The 21,592-nt window shown below is 33.9% G+C and overlaps 1 protein-coding gene across 10 annotated transcripts in view; it reads right to left on the bottom strand.

Annotated features, from left to right (window-relative positions):
* Positions 1-21,592, bottom strand: part of FER (FER tyrosine kinase) — a 438,558-nt gene that overhangs the window by 74,884 nt on the left and 342,082 nt on the right. For all 10 annotated transcript variants that reach the window (XM_058538168.1, XM_058538214.1, XM_058538222.1 and 7 more), the window contains one exon: positions 19,058-19,181. In XM_058538168.1, the coding sequence (XP_058394151.1) occupies positions 19,058-19,181 (124 nt within the window). The remainder of the gene's footprint in view (positions 1-19,057; positions 19,182-21,592) is intronic.

The following is a 21,592-nucleotide window of genomic DNA, read 5'->3' as shown; positions in this document are numbered from 1 at the left end:
TTAGCACAAGCCACTGAATGGAAAAATATTGCTAATAATTTCCCAGTGCACTGTTTCTCAAAGCCTTCTAACTGATTATTATAACAAGAGTAAAGGAAATTGCCAAGCACCTAGTGTTCTATTCCTTTGAAATGTTTCTGGCCAATATCACTGCTAATGTAAGCCCACAAGTGTAACCAGATACTGACTGAGATCTTCAGTAAACAGGTTAAAATGTTCTTTAGCTAAAAGGAGCAGTGATGAAAATGTAAACTCACCTTCTTTTGCCTAGGAGTTACTGATCTTAGAATTAAACTTCAATCTTTACATACACTACAAAATGGTTACTCAGCTTCTAATTTGAAAAGCAAATGTGAATGCAATGCTAGTCAGTGAAGAAAACAAGGAGAAAATATTTAAAACGTTTTTCATTGGTATAAGAACTGTGTCAAGTACACTTGGGTATATTAGGATAAATATATACTCCACAGGAGTACATAATACTTTGATTTTATATTTTTATTTCAACAAAATAACTTCTAGGTTTGATCCTATACAATGAAAGTGATGACATTACATATTTGCGTAGTTAGCCATTTATAAATTACTTTTATTTACATTATCACATTATCATTTAGTCAATAAATATTTGGTAGATTACGACTTTGTATTATACAAAGTCCCTTGCTAAGTGACCAAGAGGCAGACCTATCATCAAATTTCACTATCAAAGAAGGATATCAGAATCATATATAGCTAATTATAACAAAAATTCAGGCATCTGAAAATCTTACTCCTAGGACATCACTTTGCCTAGGAGTTTACCACATCATTTACCACCACTGGTATTTACAATTCACACAATGGTAGATGTACATTTACCCCCACCTTAGTACACCACAATGCCCATATGATTTATAAGAGCTTGATATTTCCTTCTTTGGCATGAAATTGAAGAACTGTAGGGTGTACAAGATTAAAAACACATATGAATCATTATGCTGTAGTTAATGACACTTCCGACCCATAGAATCTCATACAATGATCTCACCCAATGCATAGAGAAATGAACTCAACATTTAATGGATGGCCTTCATCATTCTCGAATGTTATCCTGGAGGGAAGAGAACTTTTCTGAATTTGTAACATTATGAGCATTACAAAGTTAACACATCACAACTGAGAAAGAATTGGTATTGTCAACAAAGTCCCTTAAAATAAAGGTAAAATCTCCTATGGTAGACGAAATGGAAATCTAAAAGCTCGGAAAAACCGTCACAAAATTTATTCCCGTTCAAGAGCTCTGAGATGTATATTGACAGAAAGTAGCTAAATCTTTTATCATAAACCTAGAAATTCCATTCATCTTCTGTTCTGACATTTTTTAAAAGCATGATCCCATACAGATGTGTTTTTTATTATTCACTTCACTTTAGTCCTTACTCTGAAGTGCTGAATAATTTTCATTCATACAAGAGGAAGAAGTGGAAAATCACATGCTTAAAACGCCATTTGTCTTCACTCAAACTATGTGTTTGTCTTTACTTAAAGAGAGTGACATCCCAAAGGCAAAATGTAATGCAAATGTTTTATGTGTATGAAGACAGGCTGCGTCAGTAACAATTATCTTGAAATAGGGTGACAGCCTACAATCAAGGACATCAGCACAAGCAGAATGCAAATATCCATTTATTTCTCAGATTAAGGCAAATGGCAACATTTTAAACAAACAACTTGATGCAGATTTGGTTTAATTCATCAGGTATGCTTTAGAACTGATGATTCATTTCTTAAAATTTTATGTAACAAACACATTGTCAAATTATTCTTATTTATTCAAACAGAAATAAAGCAATCCATTGACACTGTTATTTTGTTTTTGATCACCTGACAGAGCACTCTCCTTAAAAAGGGAAAAGAGAAAATCTAAGAAGCACAGGAGCAGATAAAGTTCTTACCAAAGCTATTGCTAAAATAATTCCATTATAACTGATATATAGAATCAGTAGTATTACATAGTTTGTCAACATCTATCAGTAAAGAAAACTGACAAAAATCATATTTCACAGGTTTCCATCTCTCTAGGGTAGGTTAAGCATTTCTGGAAGTGTGGCGACCTCTTCAGGACACCAGTACCATTAGCCTGAGGTAGTGAAAGGAGCACATACATTGTAGCTCACACAGGGTCCTGACACACTCTCTTGCTCATTCATCTGACCTGATGGAAGTAATGTTTCTCCAAATCAAACTGCTTTACCTGACTTCTTTTGTAGTTCATCATTTTCCGTGGTATATTCTGGTTGCGTGTGTATGTCTTTTACGGTTTTTTATATGAAAAACCTCTTGGAAGGGAGTTTCTTATTTGTTTTAGAATTCTCAACACTACAGTATGCTTTGAACAGAGTAGATCACCACAGCTTGAGAAAGGGAGGAGGAGTAGGAAGAAAAGGAAGGAATTTACAGTAATATTTTTGTATGGTATATTTTTACAATTTTGAATTATAAAGAGAAAGCACTCAACTACAAAATGTAAGAATAAAAATATCACAAACCACAAAAAGTCTTTGGAAACTGAAAATTCCAATCCTTCCAAAAGAACAGAGGAGACTTTCCTGGAAAAAAAACCCCCACAAAATCTGTCTGGTAGAGTACTAACAAAAGCGTACTTAGAGAGATGGCTAAAAATAACTTGGACTGTTTTCATAATTTTAGGTTGAATAACCTGAGGATAAGAAAACTATTATTATAAATGAATCTCACAAGACTCCTAGATGTAGAGATAATTTGTTAATATGCCACTTACTTTGCTATGCTCCTGCAAGCCCTTTTCCACTTAGAACTACCCAGGCTGGTTAATATGTATGGTAGTATTACCTGGAAAACATGTGGTTTCAATTTGGATCTGAGATAAATGACTCCTATCAATAAATCATGTTAATTCTATCTACTAAGTATTCTTTAATTTACATCTCTTCTCCATCTCTACTATAGTTTATTGTTGTTCTTAGTGCAGTGGAGTGGATTCTGACTCCTAGCGACCCTGTTGTACAGCCAAGTGGAACCCTGCCCAGTCTTTTTGCACCATCCTCTGATCTTCCAGTGCTATATCAGACAATGCTCCACTGTTATTTATAGGGTTTTCATGGCCATTCTTTTCGTAAGTGGTTGGCCAGGTCCTTATATATATTCCTAGTCTGTCTTAGTCTAGAAGCTCCACTGAAACCTGCCCACCATGGATGACCCTGCTGGTATTTGAAATACCACTGGCATAGCTTTCACATCACAGCAATGCGCAGTTGCGACAGTATGACAACCAACAGAGGGGTGGTGTGGTTCGTTGACTGGGAAATGAGTCCAGACTGAGGTGCTGACAGCACTGAATCTTAACCACTAGATTAGGATTATATATAAACTACTATAGTTTAGGCCTTTGTAATATTTTGTCTAACTGGTCTCCCTGGTCTTATGTGTTCAAAACTTTCCTAAAAAACATCAGAAAATATTTTAAGATCTTCATTAGCAACGCAAAGCATTTAATGGCTACTATGACAGGGCCTGAGAAATTAAAGTAAAATAATTAATTACTTTCACAATATCTCCTATAATGATAGTTAGGAGTTAAACTCAGTGTTAGCATCAAATATCTACTGGCTCATCTATTAAAAATTGAAGGAAGTAGGAGGAGGAAGGATGGCAAGGAGGGAAGAAAGGAAGGAAACAATCATATAGCTAACAATGTAGTTGGAGAAACAAGACATTCATTTTGGAAGATAAGAAGATACAGAACAGATAACAGGGACATAGAGAAGGAGGGGAGGCTGGCAGGGGGAGCAGGATTTGAGCATGGTCTCAAAGGAAAATCAGAAGTAGAAAGGCTGAGAAGAGGGGTGTAACCCTCTTTTAAATGTTTTTATTTATTCTAGAGCATGGGTCAATAAAACATGGCCCACAGGCTAAATTCAGTTGGCTGACTGTTTTTGTAAACAAACTTTTACTGGAACACAGTCATGCCCTTTTGTTTATGTATTTTCTATAGCCACTTTTGTGCTACAATGGCAGAGCTGAGTAGCTGTGATGGAGGCTATATGACCTGGAAAACCTAAAACACTTTCTATCTGGCCCTAAAGAAAAAGTTTTAGAGCAAAGAATCATCCATTTTTGTCTAATCCTTTAGTATTCTCAAATGTTCCAAGTTAAAACCCTACACACATTATTATAAATATCTCTTATATGGAATGAGGTCTCAATATTAGCATATGAAATATGAGGAAAGTAGTACCATTTACAGAATATCACTTTAATGAAGTTTACTTCTGTCTATTCAAACATGTACAGTGTTTCACAATTTAAAAGTGACAAATGAAAAATTAATAACCGATAGCTGTTAAGAACCTTAAGAGAAATAACATAGTGATAAGAAACTTAGTCCTGGCTATACCATGCTCATCATTTGCATTCATGGTAAGTTACAGAAGACATGACTATGACAAGTCCTTGTACCTTAAGTGAGGGACATTAATGCAGTGGGTGGGGAAATGAGCACCCATTACTGCCTATAAACAGCTCACCGTGTGCACAAACAACACACTTTCATTTCTAAGAATGTCCTTCAGCATCAACCATCATTACTGCATGCACTTAGAAAGCATAAAGGCAACACTATCTTAGAAAAGTCATTCTTATGCTTCTGATTCTATATTTTTCTACTTTGATGTCTTGTTTCATCTGTTATCTATTTCCCATGGCTTTTCTCTTGCAAATTAAATAATTTTACATTAGACAACATTTTGAATATATTATGCTCTTTGGAGCAAATTAGGGAAATTTACTTTTTCTACCAAATATCATTATCAAAAAGTAAGTATTTATAAAGGTCAGCTATACCTTGTGCTGCAAAAAGAAATTCAGATTGCTTAACAATTAATCTTCATTTCATTCTTTGATGCATGAGTTACTCAGTTGAGCTATGTGGCAGGCATTGTGCTAGGCAATGGGAATAGGGCCACAACATGAATAAAATATGGTTTCACCCCTCAAGAGGTTCCCAGTTTTTGCTGTGTATGGGTGCATGTATAAAGCCACAATATTTAAACTTCAGAAGAACTGAGTAGCTAAAAGAGAAGAGTTTCAAAAGAAAAAATTTAAGTAAATTTCTGTTGTCCCAAGAGATGAAAAGAGATTTCCTTCAACTGATACTGTTTGAAAGTTGTGGTTCTCAGCCCTTTTCATCCTGTGATATAAAAAGGTTCCTGAAATATCCTATTTCCCTTGATTTTTAATGTTAAAAAAAAGAGGAAAAAATAAGTAAAATTCACACTATTTTTCATCCTTTTGTCCTGTTTAATTGAAGACTCCTGATATGTCCAAGTCATATGTACCTAGGCAGAGGATCCTAGAGCAGATCAAGATCAGGCAGGAAAAAACCACTTCTCATTCCAGCACTGATGTAACAAGCCCCCCTCATGTTATTAATGCTGCAACTGTTAACTGCTCATGGAAGATGAGCATTGTATTCCAGCATTACCAGGCTGGTTTTAGATTCAGCACTGATGAGAGTCTATTCTTATCTTTTCTTAAAAACTAGGGGATTCTAGACCATGACCATGGTTTCTTGCACTGGGAAAGACAGTTGGACGGGCAGACGGATTGGGAAAGACAAGCAGATGAATCAAATGGGCATAGGTATCTATGAAAATGTGAAAGGTTTCATGCTATCAAGAAGAGGCAGTATAGCTGATATGTCAGATCAGAAAACTGGCTGTCTACTCTTCTCAGCAGGGTACAGACTAATGGCATCATGATGAATAAGAAGAACATGCGCTGCTGAAAACTGCAGTGGTCCCTCCATGCTAACTTTCCTTTTAAAGCAATATTTAAATGTTTCCTAGCATGGCTTTAATTCAGCTTTAAATTAAGGGCTTAACAAAGATGATGGGGAAAAAGCTAATTCCTCTCCCTTCCCATAAAGAAGAGAAAACTGAGAGGCATAAACACATCAGGTAAAACTTTTTCCATGTTGTAGTGTTTTCCTTCTAAATACATAAAACCTTGAAAATGGACAAGAGAGAAGATATATGCCAAATAGCTCTGGGCAGAGTGATCTCTTCCAGTTCCCGCTTTGGAATAGCAGCCCAGGAAGGCTCACTGAGATGGCCAGCACTGGCTGCCAACAGGAAGTTTTACTTCAGATCACTATGGTTGACATCGGGGTCCTTTATAGTAGATACACAGAGAGACCACATTCTAAATAAACAATAATGATCACCATCTGCTTTTACTCCATTCAACCCTTTTTTACTGACACCTTCTGTAACCCATTTATTCCTTCATGCCCCATCTTTGTCATCCTTTCATCTTCTAATATGCCTTGGTGAAGAATTCTCTCTTCTTCTACAACTGGATAGAAATTTAACACTATGTATAATTTGATTGCCATTTAGTTTTCTCGACGGCTTTCATATCTTTCATTTTAATTTAACCTTATAGCCACTGACTATAAGGTAGGTATTGTAAATTTTAACAAATGAGGAGGAAATATTATATAAGTGAGTTACCCTAAAGAATCCACCAAAAAACTATTAGAAATAATAAATGAATAAGTAAAGTTGCAGGGTACAAAATTAACATACAAAAATCAGTTGTGTTTCTATATACTAACAATGAAATAGCAGACAGAGAAATCAAGAATACAATCCCATTTACAATCATAACAAAAAGAATAAAATACCTAGGAATAAATTTAACAAAGGTGGCGAAAAAACTATACACTGAAAACTATAAGACGTTGTTGAAAGAAACTGAAGACGACACAAAGAAATGGAAAGATATTCCGTGCTCATGGATTGGAAGTATTAACATAGTTAAAACGTCCATACTACCTAAAGCAATCTACATATTCAATGCAATCTCTATCAAAGTCCCAACAACATTTTTCATAGAAATAGAACAAAGAATCCTAAAATTTATATGGAACAACAAAAGACCCCAAATAGCCAAAGCAATCCTGAGAGAAAAGAACAAAGCTGGAGGCATCACACTCCTGATTTCAAAGTATACTACAAAGCTGTAGTAATCAAAACAGCATGGTATTGACAGAAAAAGAGATACATGGATCAATGGAACCGAATTGAGAGCCCAGAAATAAACCCACACATTCATGGACAGCTAATTTTTGACAAAGGGGCCAAGAACACACAATGGATAAAGGAAAGTCTCTTCAATAAATGGTGCTGGGAAAACTGGACAGCCTCATGCAAACGAATGAAAGTAGACACTATCTTACACCATACACAAAAATTAACTCAAAATGGATTAAAGACTTGAATGTAAGACCTGAAACCATAAAATTCCTAGAAGAAAACTTGGGCAGTTTGCTCTCTGACATTAGTCTTAGCAGTATCTTTTTGACTATGTCTCCTCAGGCAAAGGAAACAAAAGAAAAAATAAACAAATGGGACTACATCTAACTAAAAAGCTTCTGCATGGCAAAAGAAACCATCAACAAAACAAAAAGACAACCTATCAACTGCAAGAAGATATTTGCAAATCACATATCCAATAAGGAGTTATGGTCAGTTCAATCTTCAACTCCATAAAAATTATATGTACTTTTAATCTTACTCCTAATTTCTACTAAAGGCCTTGATTTTGTCAAAATACACTAGTAAAAAGTCCCCAAAAGGCTTCTGCACAGCAAACAAAACCATCAACAAAATAAAAAGACAACCCACCAACTAGGAGAAAATATTTGCAAATCATATATTCGACAAGAGGTTAATTTCCAAGATATATAAAGAACTCATACAACTCAACAACAAAAAAATGAACAATCCAATCAAAAAATGGGCAGATGATATGAACAGACACTTTTCCAAAGAAGATATACAGATGGCCAACAGGCACATGAAAAGATGTTCAACATCACTAATTATTAGGGAAATGTAAATCAAAACCACAATGAGATATCACGTCATGCTCGTCAGAATGGCTATTATTAAAAAGACAAGAAATAACAAGTGTTGGAGAGGATGTGGAGAAAAAGGAACCCTCATGAACTACTAGTGGGTATGTAAACTAGTGTAGCCACTATGGAAAATGGTATGGAGGTTCCCCCCAAAATTAAAATAGAACTACCATACGATCCAGCTATTCTACTTCTGAGTATTTATTGAAGGAACACGAAAACACTAATTCAAAAAGATATATGTACCCCTATGTTCACTGCAGCATTATTTATAATAGCTAAGATGTGGAAGCAACTCAACTGCCCGTCAATGGACAAATGGATAAAGAAGATGTGGTATATATACACAATAGAATACTACTCAGCCATAAAAAAGATGAAATTTTGCTATTTGCAACAATACAGATGGATCTTGAGGGTATTATGCTAAGCAAAATAAGTCAGAGGGAAAAAGCCAAATACTGTATGATTTCACTCACATGTGGAAGATAGAAACAATAACAACAAAAAAACACATAGATGCTGAGAATAGATTGGAGGTAAGGAGGGTAAGAGGAGGCCTAAATGGGTAAATGGGCACATTTCAATGGTGATGGATATCAACTAGACTTTTGGTGGTGAACACGACATAGTCTATACAGAAGTCAAAATATGATGTACACCTGAAATTTATATAATGTTATAAACCAATGTTACCTTGACAAAAATCAATCAATCAATAAAAAGAAATTATGAATAAAACGAGGAGTTTCACCAGGTAAGTTTATAGGATATCATAAAAGCAAAAATACAGAAACCCTAATAATCCATTTCTACTAGGATATATACTTAAGTATAAATTTGATATGAAAATTACAATGTTTTTCCTTTACATGGTATATATTTGAGGAAAAAAAGTCTTAAAAATTTATAACATGGCACGATGAGACAAAAAAAGGATGAATTGTTAAATTACACACCAATTATGTTTGCATTTGATTATAAAGAGGTTTAAAGATTATTTGTATATCATGCTATATGGTTATGTCCTGCCTCGGGTTTTAAAAGATCTCAAATAGTGGATATAATTCTTTTTTAATTTTATTCCTCCATTAATTTATGTAAGTAAATAGAGGCCTAATTTTAAAGAGGCATAATGGGAATTTTAAGAATGAAGGGAGAAATATGACCGAGAATTAAAGTTACTTGTTACATGCTCTCTATCTTAAATGGTAAGAAACTAAGTACCCCAGCATTATTTCAGCCAGACCATTCACATTCTCACATTATTTACATAATGAATGGACAGAGAGCAGATAAGGGAGAAAGATGCTAAATGAAATATGTGCCTACTGAGCACTCTACTACATAATAACACATCTGTTGTTTACAGTCAATTATTTCAAAATACATGTTAGAAATTAATACTTTCTGGCATGTTATAAACTACTGCTGCTTTCTTAAGCCTTGATCCTTGTCTGAGATAGGACAGGGTCAATATAACAAATTACTGTTAGATGAAAATGGATTGAAATAGGATAGTATTCACCTTCTGTGACTCTTGGAAGATGACAGTATTCTGAGAAGAGCACTGATACTGTCTCACTAAGACTCTGGAATGATCACATTTAAACAATTCAAAAAAATGCCCTAAGCCTTCAAACTAACTCAAGATAGGAAAAGAATTTGGTCTGTTTGTATAATGCATACAGGTTTCCATCAGATATAATTACTTCTTTCTTCATTTATGCATTATAAAGAAATGAATCAGTGAAAAATAAAAATAGAGGATCAATATTCATGGATGAAACAATTAATGATTATTTTTCTAGACAGTCCTTAGTCATTTAATGGCATTCAATGACACTTTGGACAACAGATAAAAGATCTATTTCATTTATTCCCTACTTTATCCATTCATCCATTCATACATCAGATATTTATCAAACTCCTACGATACACTGAAAAATGTTCACAAAAAATTTGCACTATTTCCTTTCTCACAAAAATCAAATCTAACCATGAAAAGAGGTCAGCATTAAAAGGTCAATTTAAGAACACAAAAATAGGCAAGTGTTTCTTTTCTATAATAATAAATATATCTGTCCATAAGAAGTAGAAATAAATGTGCCAGACCACAAATAGTAACTATTCTAAGATATTTGATAAAAGAATTTAAAATTTATTATAATAGAGGCCACTTCATCTTACAGTACATAACCTCACATTAGAAGGAAATGGCAGGGCCGGCCCTGTGGCTTAGTGGTTAAGTACGGGTGCTCCGCTACTGGCACCCGGGTTCAGATCCCGGCCGCGCACCGACGCACCGCTTCTCCGGCCATGCTGAGGCCATGTCCCACATACAACAACTAGAAGGATGTGCAACTATGACATACAACTATCTACTGGAGCTATGGGGAAAAAAAAAAGGAGGAGGATTGACTGGTCTTCCTCAGCAAAAAAGAGGAGGATTAGCATGGATGTTAGCTCAGGGCTGATCTTCCTCACAAAAAAAAAAAAAAAAGAAGGAAATGGCCTTCTGTATACTAAACACACTAGCAAGCGAATGACCTCTTCTCTTTCATGTCGTTTAGTTCTGCAGATGACACTACTTCTCCAAGAATCAGGCAAGATCCACTGGCATTATTTGCTAGTAATACCATCGAGTTATTAGCTTCAGTAAATAATAATTAGTGGTGTCCATCTACAAGTAATTAAACCAGAGACTCTAGGGGGAAAATACGACCTTCTCTAAATTATGCATACATTTAATTTTACCTATCTCTTTAAATGGGTCTATGAACTAGGAGACTATTTGCAAGGTACACTTCTTAAAGATCTAAACTTATTTGGAAAACAAACGTCCAATTTAAATGCAAAAAACTGCAGATGGGATCTTGAGTGCCGTTCATTTCAAGGTAATTTTCTTCCACTACAAGAATCATAACATTAGTGTGGTAAAATGAAAATGCCAGGAGTGGTACTCTGGCTCTATCACTGGCTCTATCACTAGCACAATTCTCAGCATATAGCAGGCTCTCAGTAGAAAGAAAGCAAGATAAAGGTTATAGGGACTACCGGGGCGGGGCGGGGGGAGCGGTCTAAAGTCACACATCTAATATGTTGTGGAGCCAGGATTCAAACACAGAGCATTCCAATTTCAAACCTGCGGTCTTAACCACTATGCTGAAGCTGCTCAATAGCTCTGTAAAGGCTTCATGACTATTCGAGTTCGCAATGCAGAGGGCGACAGCCTGGATTGGCACAGAAACCCCTAAAAGGGAAACCTGGAAATGAAAAGGGCTTTTTACAGTGCTTTTGTATTTTATAAAATAAAGAATAATATTTAAAAACAATAATTGGGCAAAAAAATAATAATTCTCAAAATTACGGAGGTGAGTCAATGCCTAATAAATGGCACAGGCTGGAGTTCTTTAGTTCCATACGTTGATTGCTCTGATCCTTCCCGGGAGGCCAGAGAGCAGGAAACAATTTGCGAGCTAGAAGATTAAGCTTGTTTTTGTGTCATCATGTTCTAATGGATTTCTCAGAAGCCAGAATTACCATTTGACCAAGACTAATGAGAAACAGCTAGCTACTCTAGCATACATCAGTTTTGACTTGAGAACCTGAATTCAACCAACGGTCACCCAAATCTCTAGGGTCATAATGAACCCAACCCCATAGTTCTGAGCTTTATCTCCTGCCTGTTCCATGGATTTGACATGAGCTAGGATTCGAGGAGAATGCATGGAACAACTGCAGGAAAGAGTCAATCTGCCAGCCCTATAGTATGGAACTGTGTGGGAATGAATCACACCAGGAAAATTGGAGATAAGACCTGTAAAGGATTCTCTTATCCCTACAATGAGGCTATCTCTAAAGTAGCATTTATAAAACGGTGTTAAGTTTTGCTTCATCAGAGAGATGTTCACATGGCGGATCATATTCACAAAAGGGAAGAAACTGGAAAATATATGTAACACATAGCTTAAATGTTTTGCTTAGTTTAACAGGCTTTGTCATCAACTTGATCTAGATTCAGATCTTCCTCTTACCAGCTGTATGACACTGGACAAGTTACTTACTTTTTTTGTGGCTCAATTTTTTTCTACTGGAAAATGGAGATAAATGGTACTATCCTCATAGAAATATGAGGGCTAAGTGAGATAATGAATGTACTTGCCAAATAGTAAGCACTCAAGGAATGCATGATAGCCATCTATTGGAGAGCCTGCTTAGTACATGTCCCATCCTCTGAGAATTATCCCCTCACAAACACAGATTGGCTCCTGTAAACCTGTGTTAACAGTGACCCCGCACACTCTTCCCTGTCTAGCCACATTATTGATTAAAACGGGGTAGACGCCTAATATAAGCTAGGTCAATCAATTTTCTCTGCCAAGAATTTGAAATTAGACCTCAAAGATTAATTAAGTATATGCAGACGCCGGGCCTGGAAGGTTATATTTACTCAAATGTCATTTGAGTGTCTTTAGCAAATGGGGCAGAGGGATGTAGTCTTCAAAGCAAGATGGAAATGAAGCAGCAACATAGCAAGAAGAAATAATAAAAGACCAAGTGAACACTGAGGGAAAGACAAAAAGAGACGAGGTCTTGATCCCTGACTGCTTCCCAGTTCCAAATACTAATGATTCCCAAGGCTGGCTGAACTTCCTATCCTTGAATTCTGTGAGATAACTCTATTTTCTTATAATAAATCTCTGTTACTTAAATTAGCTTAAGCAGTTTCTGTTCTTTGTAATCAAATAGGCCCTAAGTGAAAATGGTAACCTAACCATTTGTATTTCTTTGATTTAAAAGATCACTTTTGACATTCTGAATCAGAAATGTACTTACTGTAAACTGAAGAAGTCAGAGATAGTAGAGAATGAGGTATAGGCCAATTTTCTTCTATTATTTCTATGTAACATAAGACAAGGCTAGCCCCAACCAAAACAGGAAACAGCTTTAACGTACTCCTATTTCTTCCTTCCCTCTCCTCTCACTATTAAGGACTTTCATTCTGTTTATTGGACTGCCCCGAATTTCTGAACAGTGTCTTATATATGCTGCATCTTTCCCACCAGCAACCATAAATCAAAACTTACCTGTGCTCTGTCCCTTTACCCTGAATCTCTCATTTCTGTTTTTTAAGAAGGCAGCTAGATACTCTGGTACATTAACTCAAGCCAACATGTTAAGTGATCCTAATATAAGAAAAGGCCTCCTTTTTCATTCCTGAAAATATACACGTGGTTTTAGGGAAAAATCTCTCAATTAAAATGAATGAAAATAGTGATGGGAAATTCTGACACTGAATAAAGTAGCAGGATAAATAATTTTTAGAAGTGTGTTCTTATGATATCTTTTATATGATAATCACTGCAAATGCAAATATCAAACTACACTAGGGAAGAAAAGGTTAAACTAGAGAAGGACCATATATTTTTGACACATTTAAAATTATTGAGCAGTGCTCTCTGTACTGTAGCAAAACTGGTTTAGAAGCTAAAAATAAAAGTACAGCTTCATTTATTCAAAATTGTAATCAAATGTTGGAACAAGAAAATCAGTCATAAATGCCTAGTCAAGTAACTGAGATTATCACATTTCTATGCTAATTCTGTGTTTTTAATTAACAGATAAAGCAGAAGGGGGTATCTAAACAATGGTGTATAAAAAATGAAAAAAATAAATTTTCAAGCTCTAATTAAATGGAGAAGCAATAACAAAATACTGCTGCATTTCAACAACCGTTCATTAAAAAACAACAAAAAACACCTCGGTATGTCTTTTTAAAATTACATTTCACAAGCTTCGGCATCCTCTTCTCTTTTCACTCAGGATCATAAAGAGCCCAGATGTTGAATATGAGCTGAGCCATCACAACAAGTACCATCTGGCCTTCTGTCCTGAATCTCCTAATTGGTCAGAAGATGCATTTATTATGGAAGGCAGTACAGTCCAGTGTAGTGATTCAGAATGTGAGCCTTACAATAGTCCCTACTGTTGTTTTGAGGATTCATTCATTCACCTTTAAGTGTCAGGCACTGTTTTAGGTTTTTGGAACCCAACAGTGAACAATATGGGTAAATAAAAATCACTGGCCTCATGAAGTTTACGTTCTCAGACACTGCATCTAAAGCACTCAATTAGCATAGTACCTGGTACTCAAGTAAATCATCAATAAGTGTCATCTTTTAAGATTACTAACCCTTGAATGAGACAGAGTAAAATACTGGCATTGCAATGACTGGGAATGTGTCAGAAGGAAGTCAGCACATCTAAGACCTAGCAGTGGCCCTGCTGCTAATTGTCTATGTGACCTTCTATTTAATCTCTCTGGGCCTCAGTTACTCAATCTGTAAAGAGATCTTACAGTCCCTTCTATTGAGTATATGGTAGATTGTGAGAGAGAAAAGAGGGAGGGTTCAAAAACATTGAAGAAAATATTTTACTTTCTTTTGGCTTTATCTTACCATTTAAATGATATGAATATGCATTAAGCACAAGAATACTTTTTCAGTATATTCAAAGCTTAGGAAGAGCTCAGATGCTTGATACTTAGTTGTAGTTAAAAATAGAGTAAAACCTCCAAGAATCACTGGGAAAAGTGTAAATGTTATCATTCCAAATCTTTAGCTTCATAAAATATGAAATCACAAAAAACAAAAATAAAATAGAAGCAGCATCTTATATTTACCTTAAAAAGTACACATGCCTAAACCTTATCAGAAATCATTAGATGAAACAATCTCCTTCCAGAACATATTCAAGTGAAATGTAATACTGTTCCTTTCTGGGCAATCTTAGCTTTCCTAAATTAGTTTTTTCAATGAAACTTAAAATTAGAATTGTTCTCATACCAACAGCTTTTCACAAGATTATATGTTTTTCGGGGTTTTGTAGATTTTGTTCAAATTATGTTTCTTTTCCAGTTCAAAATCATAGTATTTTAATTTTCTTAAAGCCTAGATATTCTCACAGTTTAGCCAAATTAAACGGTATACATGGCCCTTGGTGAGAATGACCCTATTTATCTGGCTCAGCCTCATGTCCTTTGGACTTCCCATTCTAATAATATTGAATTCTTTGTGGTTCCACGATTAAGTCTTGCTTTCTCATGGAAAACATTGTAACTTTGCTTTCAACTTGCCTTTAGCTGGAATATTCCTTCCCATTCTAGTCAATGACATACCCATACGTCAAGTATCACTCAAACAGTATTCTCTGCAAAACTTTCCCTGATTACTCCCACCATAACCCCCATACTGACAGGTCACATATTGTCACTAAATTGATTAACTCTTCGCATTATTAGTATTTTTGTTATATCCATCTAAAGGGAGGGATCATGATTTTCATGTCACTATTTATGAAGTACTGAAAATATTATTATTCCCAATGGATACACAAAATCCTTACTAAACAACAAAATGTGGACTCTAATTTGAAAGTTTTTAATCTTACTCCATAACAAAGAAACATCACTGTGGAAAAGGAACCAGTACAAGATTTTAAATTAGAAAAAGAAATCATATTCTACAGCACTTCTCCAAAAACATCTTTTGTCACATTGCCAATGACAGAGTATCATGAAATTAGGAAATGCTTCCAAAATTCCCCATAGATTATGGTCTTTAACTCAAATACATGGTAATCAAGAGCTTATCATTCCTTTACTTTCCATGGACATCAAACAAAGAATATGGCACAAAATCAACTTTTAGAAATACACCCAAATAAAAATAAATCTTGCAGTAGTATTCATTAGCAATAAAACCATAAATGCCATTACCATTTAAATCTAGTATAATGTCAACCTTTAACATACTTAATGTCAAAATTAATCAGGTTTAATACTTTTTCTAGAGTGACATCTAACAATCTAATAATATACCATTGTAAGTAAACACACACACACACCCCAGAGTTTATCAGTGTACTTCAAATATTCATATAAAGTACAAGTAGGAAAGAAAATTTCACACTGGCCCATAGAATAAATATAAAGAAAATGCAGTCGATTACAACTAAACTGAAACACAAATTATCTAGTAATTCTCAAGCACAAATAGTTTCAATTAGAAACTTAGAGTATCAAGAGAACTCTCCTGTAAGTTAAACAGAAATCACAATAAGAACATTTTGCAAAAGCAGGCCATTTCCTTATGCAATTATTTGTTTTCATTTTATAGCTGTCATACTTGTTTATCCATAATGAAACATTGCTCTGCTCTTTTCATAGTAATCAAAACAATAAAACAAAGCTCAAGAAAGAAAATGTGTCCCCCAAAAGTTAAGATACTATTTTGGGGAGAGACAATTAGAAATACTCTCAAGTACTGAATTCCAGTGACCTCTAATCACTGGAATTTATAAGTTCATATAAAATTTAAAGCATATTTAAAATTTTTGCTTGGATTTGTGGGACACAGACTTCACAATTCAAAGACACGTATATATTTTAGTAATATTTTGGGATGTCAAGAACAGGGCTTGGTGCTTTGTTACTCAAAAAATGAAAGAAAATTTTTGATCATGTTTTAGATTAATTAATTTTTAAGATACCTCATTAGAAATTTTCCAATGAGAAAAAACACTTTTCACTGTAGTGAATACTATATATATATATATATATTTAATATTTATTTGCAGAAAAAACACATAACATGTCTTGAGTATATCTTTTAACTATAAATCAATTAAAAGCCCACTGCAATTACTACTGCTTTCACAGAAACAGTACCACTGGATGACACATAGGAACAGGGTTCTACAGCACAATCCACTTCTATAAAAAGCTCAACACAAAGAATGATTTATTTTCTCAATACAGTGTCATGTATTGGTGAGGTACTGAAATGAAAAGAAAAAATGAATTCATCCAAAAGAGCATTTACATAAGTTTGAAGAGGAACAAAAGACGACTGGCTAGAGTTATAAAATTCATCCAGTAACCATGATTGACAAGGAGAATAAGAATAGCAGACAGTTTAGAAGAAATCAATGAAAGTGATTATAGAAAAATGTAATATTTAGAAGAAATCAATGGAAGTGATTATAGAAAAAATTATATCATTGCTATAACATGACTAGTAAGGAAAATCACATGAAAAAGAAAAGTATTTATGAAAATAAAGACAAAAAATATTCTATACCACAGATGACAAATTTGAGGCTTGTGTGTTAACGCTTTTTCAGTACTCCGACAGATGTGACTAATCGATCACTGGACTCTTTGTCACTGATCCTGGAATCATTCTCAATACATAACACAGAGAACCACTACCAGTCACTGAAAGTTGACACTGAAACCTATTTGTCAAACCTGCTCTCAGTGACATGGTTCAAGATGTTGAATCAGGAACCTTCCTCACAGGCAAATAGTACAGGACTATGCACAACCTTCTAGGATATATGGTCAAGCATGGGTTGACTTTCAAAAATTTGTAAATGCGTGAAAATCCTTAAAAAGCAAAATGGGAAAATAGATGGGAAATAAATGGGAAAATAACATTACAGCAGATAATGTTATGATTTGGTGAGCGGGATAAATTTTTAAAATCTAATTGCCATCTACTATTTAAAATGGTTTCAATTCTGATGAGATAGGCACTTAAAAAATGCAGTCATCCATTTGCAAGAAAAGCAATCACTACAAAAGCAGTAAGAAATTGAAACAACAGTTCTCTCAACCACAATGCATAAGAAATTAAAGAATGTTATTGGCAATTGACAAATTAATAAAACAGTTTCAATAACGTGTATTTACTACGGTTTAAAGCTATAGATGATCTAGTGGCTTGAAAAAAATCTGAGACAAAATTAATAACTACAGTAGAGAATTTGATACCTGAAGTAGTTTTAACACTTGAGCAATCAAAATTATAGATTTTCTCTAAATAAAGGACAAAAGCCTTTACTGTTACTTTTAACAAAATGTTTCCTTCTAATGAAATTAGTGACGATGCAATTCTTGTCCAAAATCAAATGTGTTTTTAAGTCTTTAAAAATATCTATTAGAAGATGATTTTATCTATATTCACAGTAAGTAAAACAGAAATATCAGTGGCTTAGTTTTAGTTGTCTTAACTGCCAGAAAAATAGTATCCCTATGGAAATGTATTTAAAAATACACGCAATTGTTGAACCATACTTGAAACATAAGCCATAATTATAGTTTCAGAAAAAAACTGAATACAAAGCAAAATTTTGGGGGAAAATTAAGTCAAAAATATCCATTGAGATCAAATAAATGTATATTTCAGGTTAAAATCTGTACTGCTGTAAGTATATATTATACAACCTCACCAGAAGGTTAAGCCAAAGGCTGTGTAATGAAACACATCAGAGAAAAATATACCTCAATAACTAAATCAGCTTAGATACAGTCCACAATAGTTCAATCTGACAATGAACCCTGCTCCGTGCTAAACGGTATTATGTGTTGTTTCCAGCAAATAAAAACTGCATCAATTCCCCACTTCATTTTGCTTATGTACACTTAGCCATATTTAGGATCTGACATGAATTCTGCAAGAGATCTTAAGTTGTACTGACATTTAGCAGCAAAGAACACTTGCAGCTACAAGCAACTAAAACTACAGTCTATAAAATATCAAGACCATGTCATTGGTCTTAATGTAATCAGAGACAGTTTCTAAAAATTCCTTTAAAATAACTAGTATGCTAAAATCTTTTACTCTTGGCCAAATTCAGTCATAAATTTTTGTTTTACTATCATGCTTTTCCACGACTTAACAAGTAATTTCTTTGAAAAATGAGAATAGGTAAGACATAAACAACCTTTTTTGGCTAGAAGACTACATCTGCTCATATGACTAATTTGTGGTACATCTTATCACTGTTATTCATGATTATAATAAAACAAATTTTAATTAGTAGGTAAGTCATTATTTAATTAGATGTACTTACCTCAGGTAAGACAGAAAACAAATGTTTCTGTAAACTACATAAACAACTACTAAAGAATGCTTTCACATAAAATATGAAAACCAACAAGAAAACATGTTTTGTCAAAGAAATTTATCGCTGTATTGTAGCAAATATATCAGTTTTCTAGCATTCTATTAATGAAACTGAAAAATGTTTTAAAAATGTTCTCCTTACCTGTGTATACAGTTTTTACTCTCGAGATATGACATACCAGAGGCAGCATCTAATGAAAATTTCACTAATTGTTTGAGTTTTATTTCATCCTTTTTCTTTCTCAGGAAGGAGAGGAAATCACCTCCTAGAAGAATTGACAGATGAACGATGAGACAGAATCATGATAAAAGTCACATTTATCACCTATTAGAGATACCTGACAGAATAAAAAGCATTACACAATTGGCCATGCTTTTTGTCCATTTTGTTTGAGGTGAGGATAAACAAAATATGAAAAGAACACATGTTATTAGAAGCAGACACCATAAACTTTCCTAGAAACAGTTTAGGTACTTTAAGTGATTCACACTATATATTACCCAACACATGATAATATTCAAACAAAGTCATATTTTTCCTCCATAACAATTTCTCACCAATTTGCCCGGCTGAAATTTTCTAAGAAATTTTATTGTTTCTAATACAAATAAAAGGTTATAATTATGAGTTAAACAAAAAAGTAAATGATATTGAATTTATCAGATTCAGTGATTGCTTAAAAAAATTGAGATTATTAACAATACCATCACTGATAGTGGAGCCAGAAAGAGAGGAAAAAAAGAGTATGATTTTGATAAAATTTAGTTGCTGAGCCAGACTGCATTTTTGTACATCAAATGGATTCCAGTGATGTCTTAGAGAAACTCAAACCAGCACGGTCAAGAAGAAATATAATGCAAACCATACAGTAATTTTAAATTTACTGGTAGCCACATTTTAAAAAGTAACAACAACAAAAAGGTGAAATTGATTTTAAAAATATATTTTTTCTTTAGCCCAATATATCCAAAATATTATATCAACATATATCATTATAAAAAATATAGTGGAGATATTTTACATTTTAACATCTTAAGTCCTTAAAATATGGTGCTTATTTTACATTAATGGGACATCTCAATTTAGATGCAGATTTTCATCTGAAATATTTAATCTGTATTGAGATTTCATAAAAAAATGTACAGTTGAAAAAGTAGATTCATTTTACTTAAGTTGTTCCAAACGCTTAAAAATTTTTAATAATGTGAATCATGTATCAATTTTTAAATTTAAATCAATTAAAATTAAACGAAATTCAAAATTCAGTTTTTTAGAAGCACTAGCCACATTTCAAAACCTCAAGAGCTCAGGAGCCACATATGGCCTGTGACTACCATATTAAATAGTGTAGCTTTAAACTGTGCAGTCATTCCTAACATAGCAGTAAAGGCTAAGATTTAATTATTTTTCCTTGTTAGTGTACAGCATATTGCATTATTAAAAAAAAAGTTGAAGTATATTAGAAAGAATGTTCTCTAAAAACAATCATTCCCACTTTCTCTATTAGGCCGTCGAATTTTAAGCCAGAATTTTGTAAGAAGGATTAGCATTTTAATTGCTATTTCCTAAACTTTTTTATCCTCTTCACCAGGGATCTAGGCTTCCTTAAATGGAACAACTCTAGAGGTCTTTTCTTTAATGAGAGTACCTAGAAAATAAACACCTGTCTAACTCCCCTTATAATGTTTTCTTTTTCTAACTTCTCTTATTCACAAATCAAATGTCACCCAAATTTAGGTGGGTCATTTAAAAAATCAATAAGCTATATGCTTAAAATAATCTTAACATCAGACAATTAACTTTTTTCTGTTCTTTTTAAGAGAATATCAAATATATTAATATTCCTAAGAAGATTATTGAAATAGTTTCTATCAAGCTTAATTTTCTGAACAAAACACATAAATACAACAATCAACAGCAAATTAACTACTAATTTCTCAATTTTAATAGGTACCAAAAATGCCTATTAAAATGGACTTGAAATCAATATTTAGTTCAAGTTATTTCTTGGACCAATATTCACATATATTAATTCTTTTGTTAGATGTATGTTGGCCTGTTTTAGGAAAAGTACCCCCTTCTGGTCTTGAAACCACATTGCATTTTAAGCTGTGGAATAGCTTTCAAATGAAAAGATCTTTTCTGGGATTTGATTTAAAGCAGTATATGACATAACACCAGTGTTCTGTGGAATCCCAATATTATTTCATTCCAAAGTTAGCTCATATTCAGAACTTTTCCATCTGCCTCTTGCTCTTTTTAAATTTACTCCTTCATATAGTCCTCCTCACACTCCCCAACCCCTGCCCCAGCATGTAAACCCTGCGAAGAGAATTGCACCTCTGTTGTTCAATACTGTAATTTCAGTGCCTACCACAGTGTCTAGCATGTAATAACATCTTAATAAACATTTCTTGAATGAATGAGTAAACAACGTGTACATATCTCCTTCTTCTTGCAACTTATCAGCTACCCATGAAGACAAGGACTGTTTTTCATTAATTTTAACAGTTCTTCCTTAGCCCCCCTCCAGTGGTTAGAACTATGCTTTTCAAGAACTTCTTAAATGTTAAAATAATGTTTAGAAAAGGACGACATTACACTTCTTACCAATGGCACCTGATGGATGCCATAACATTCTTCAAATTCTGACAATAAAACTTAATGCATTTAAGA

This window comes from Diceros bicornis, chromosome 1 (genome assembly GCF_020826845.1).
Source record: "Diceros bicornis minor isolate mBicDic1 chromosome 1, mDicBic1.mat.cur, whole genome shotgun sequence".
In the NCBI taxonomy this organism is placed as follows: domain Eukaryota; kingdom Metazoa; phylum Chordata; class Mammalia; order Perissodactyla; family Rhinocerotidae; genus Diceros; species Diceros bicornis.
Note: the sequence above shows the minus strand (reverse complement) of the source record. Positions and strands in the feature narration are given on the sequence as shown.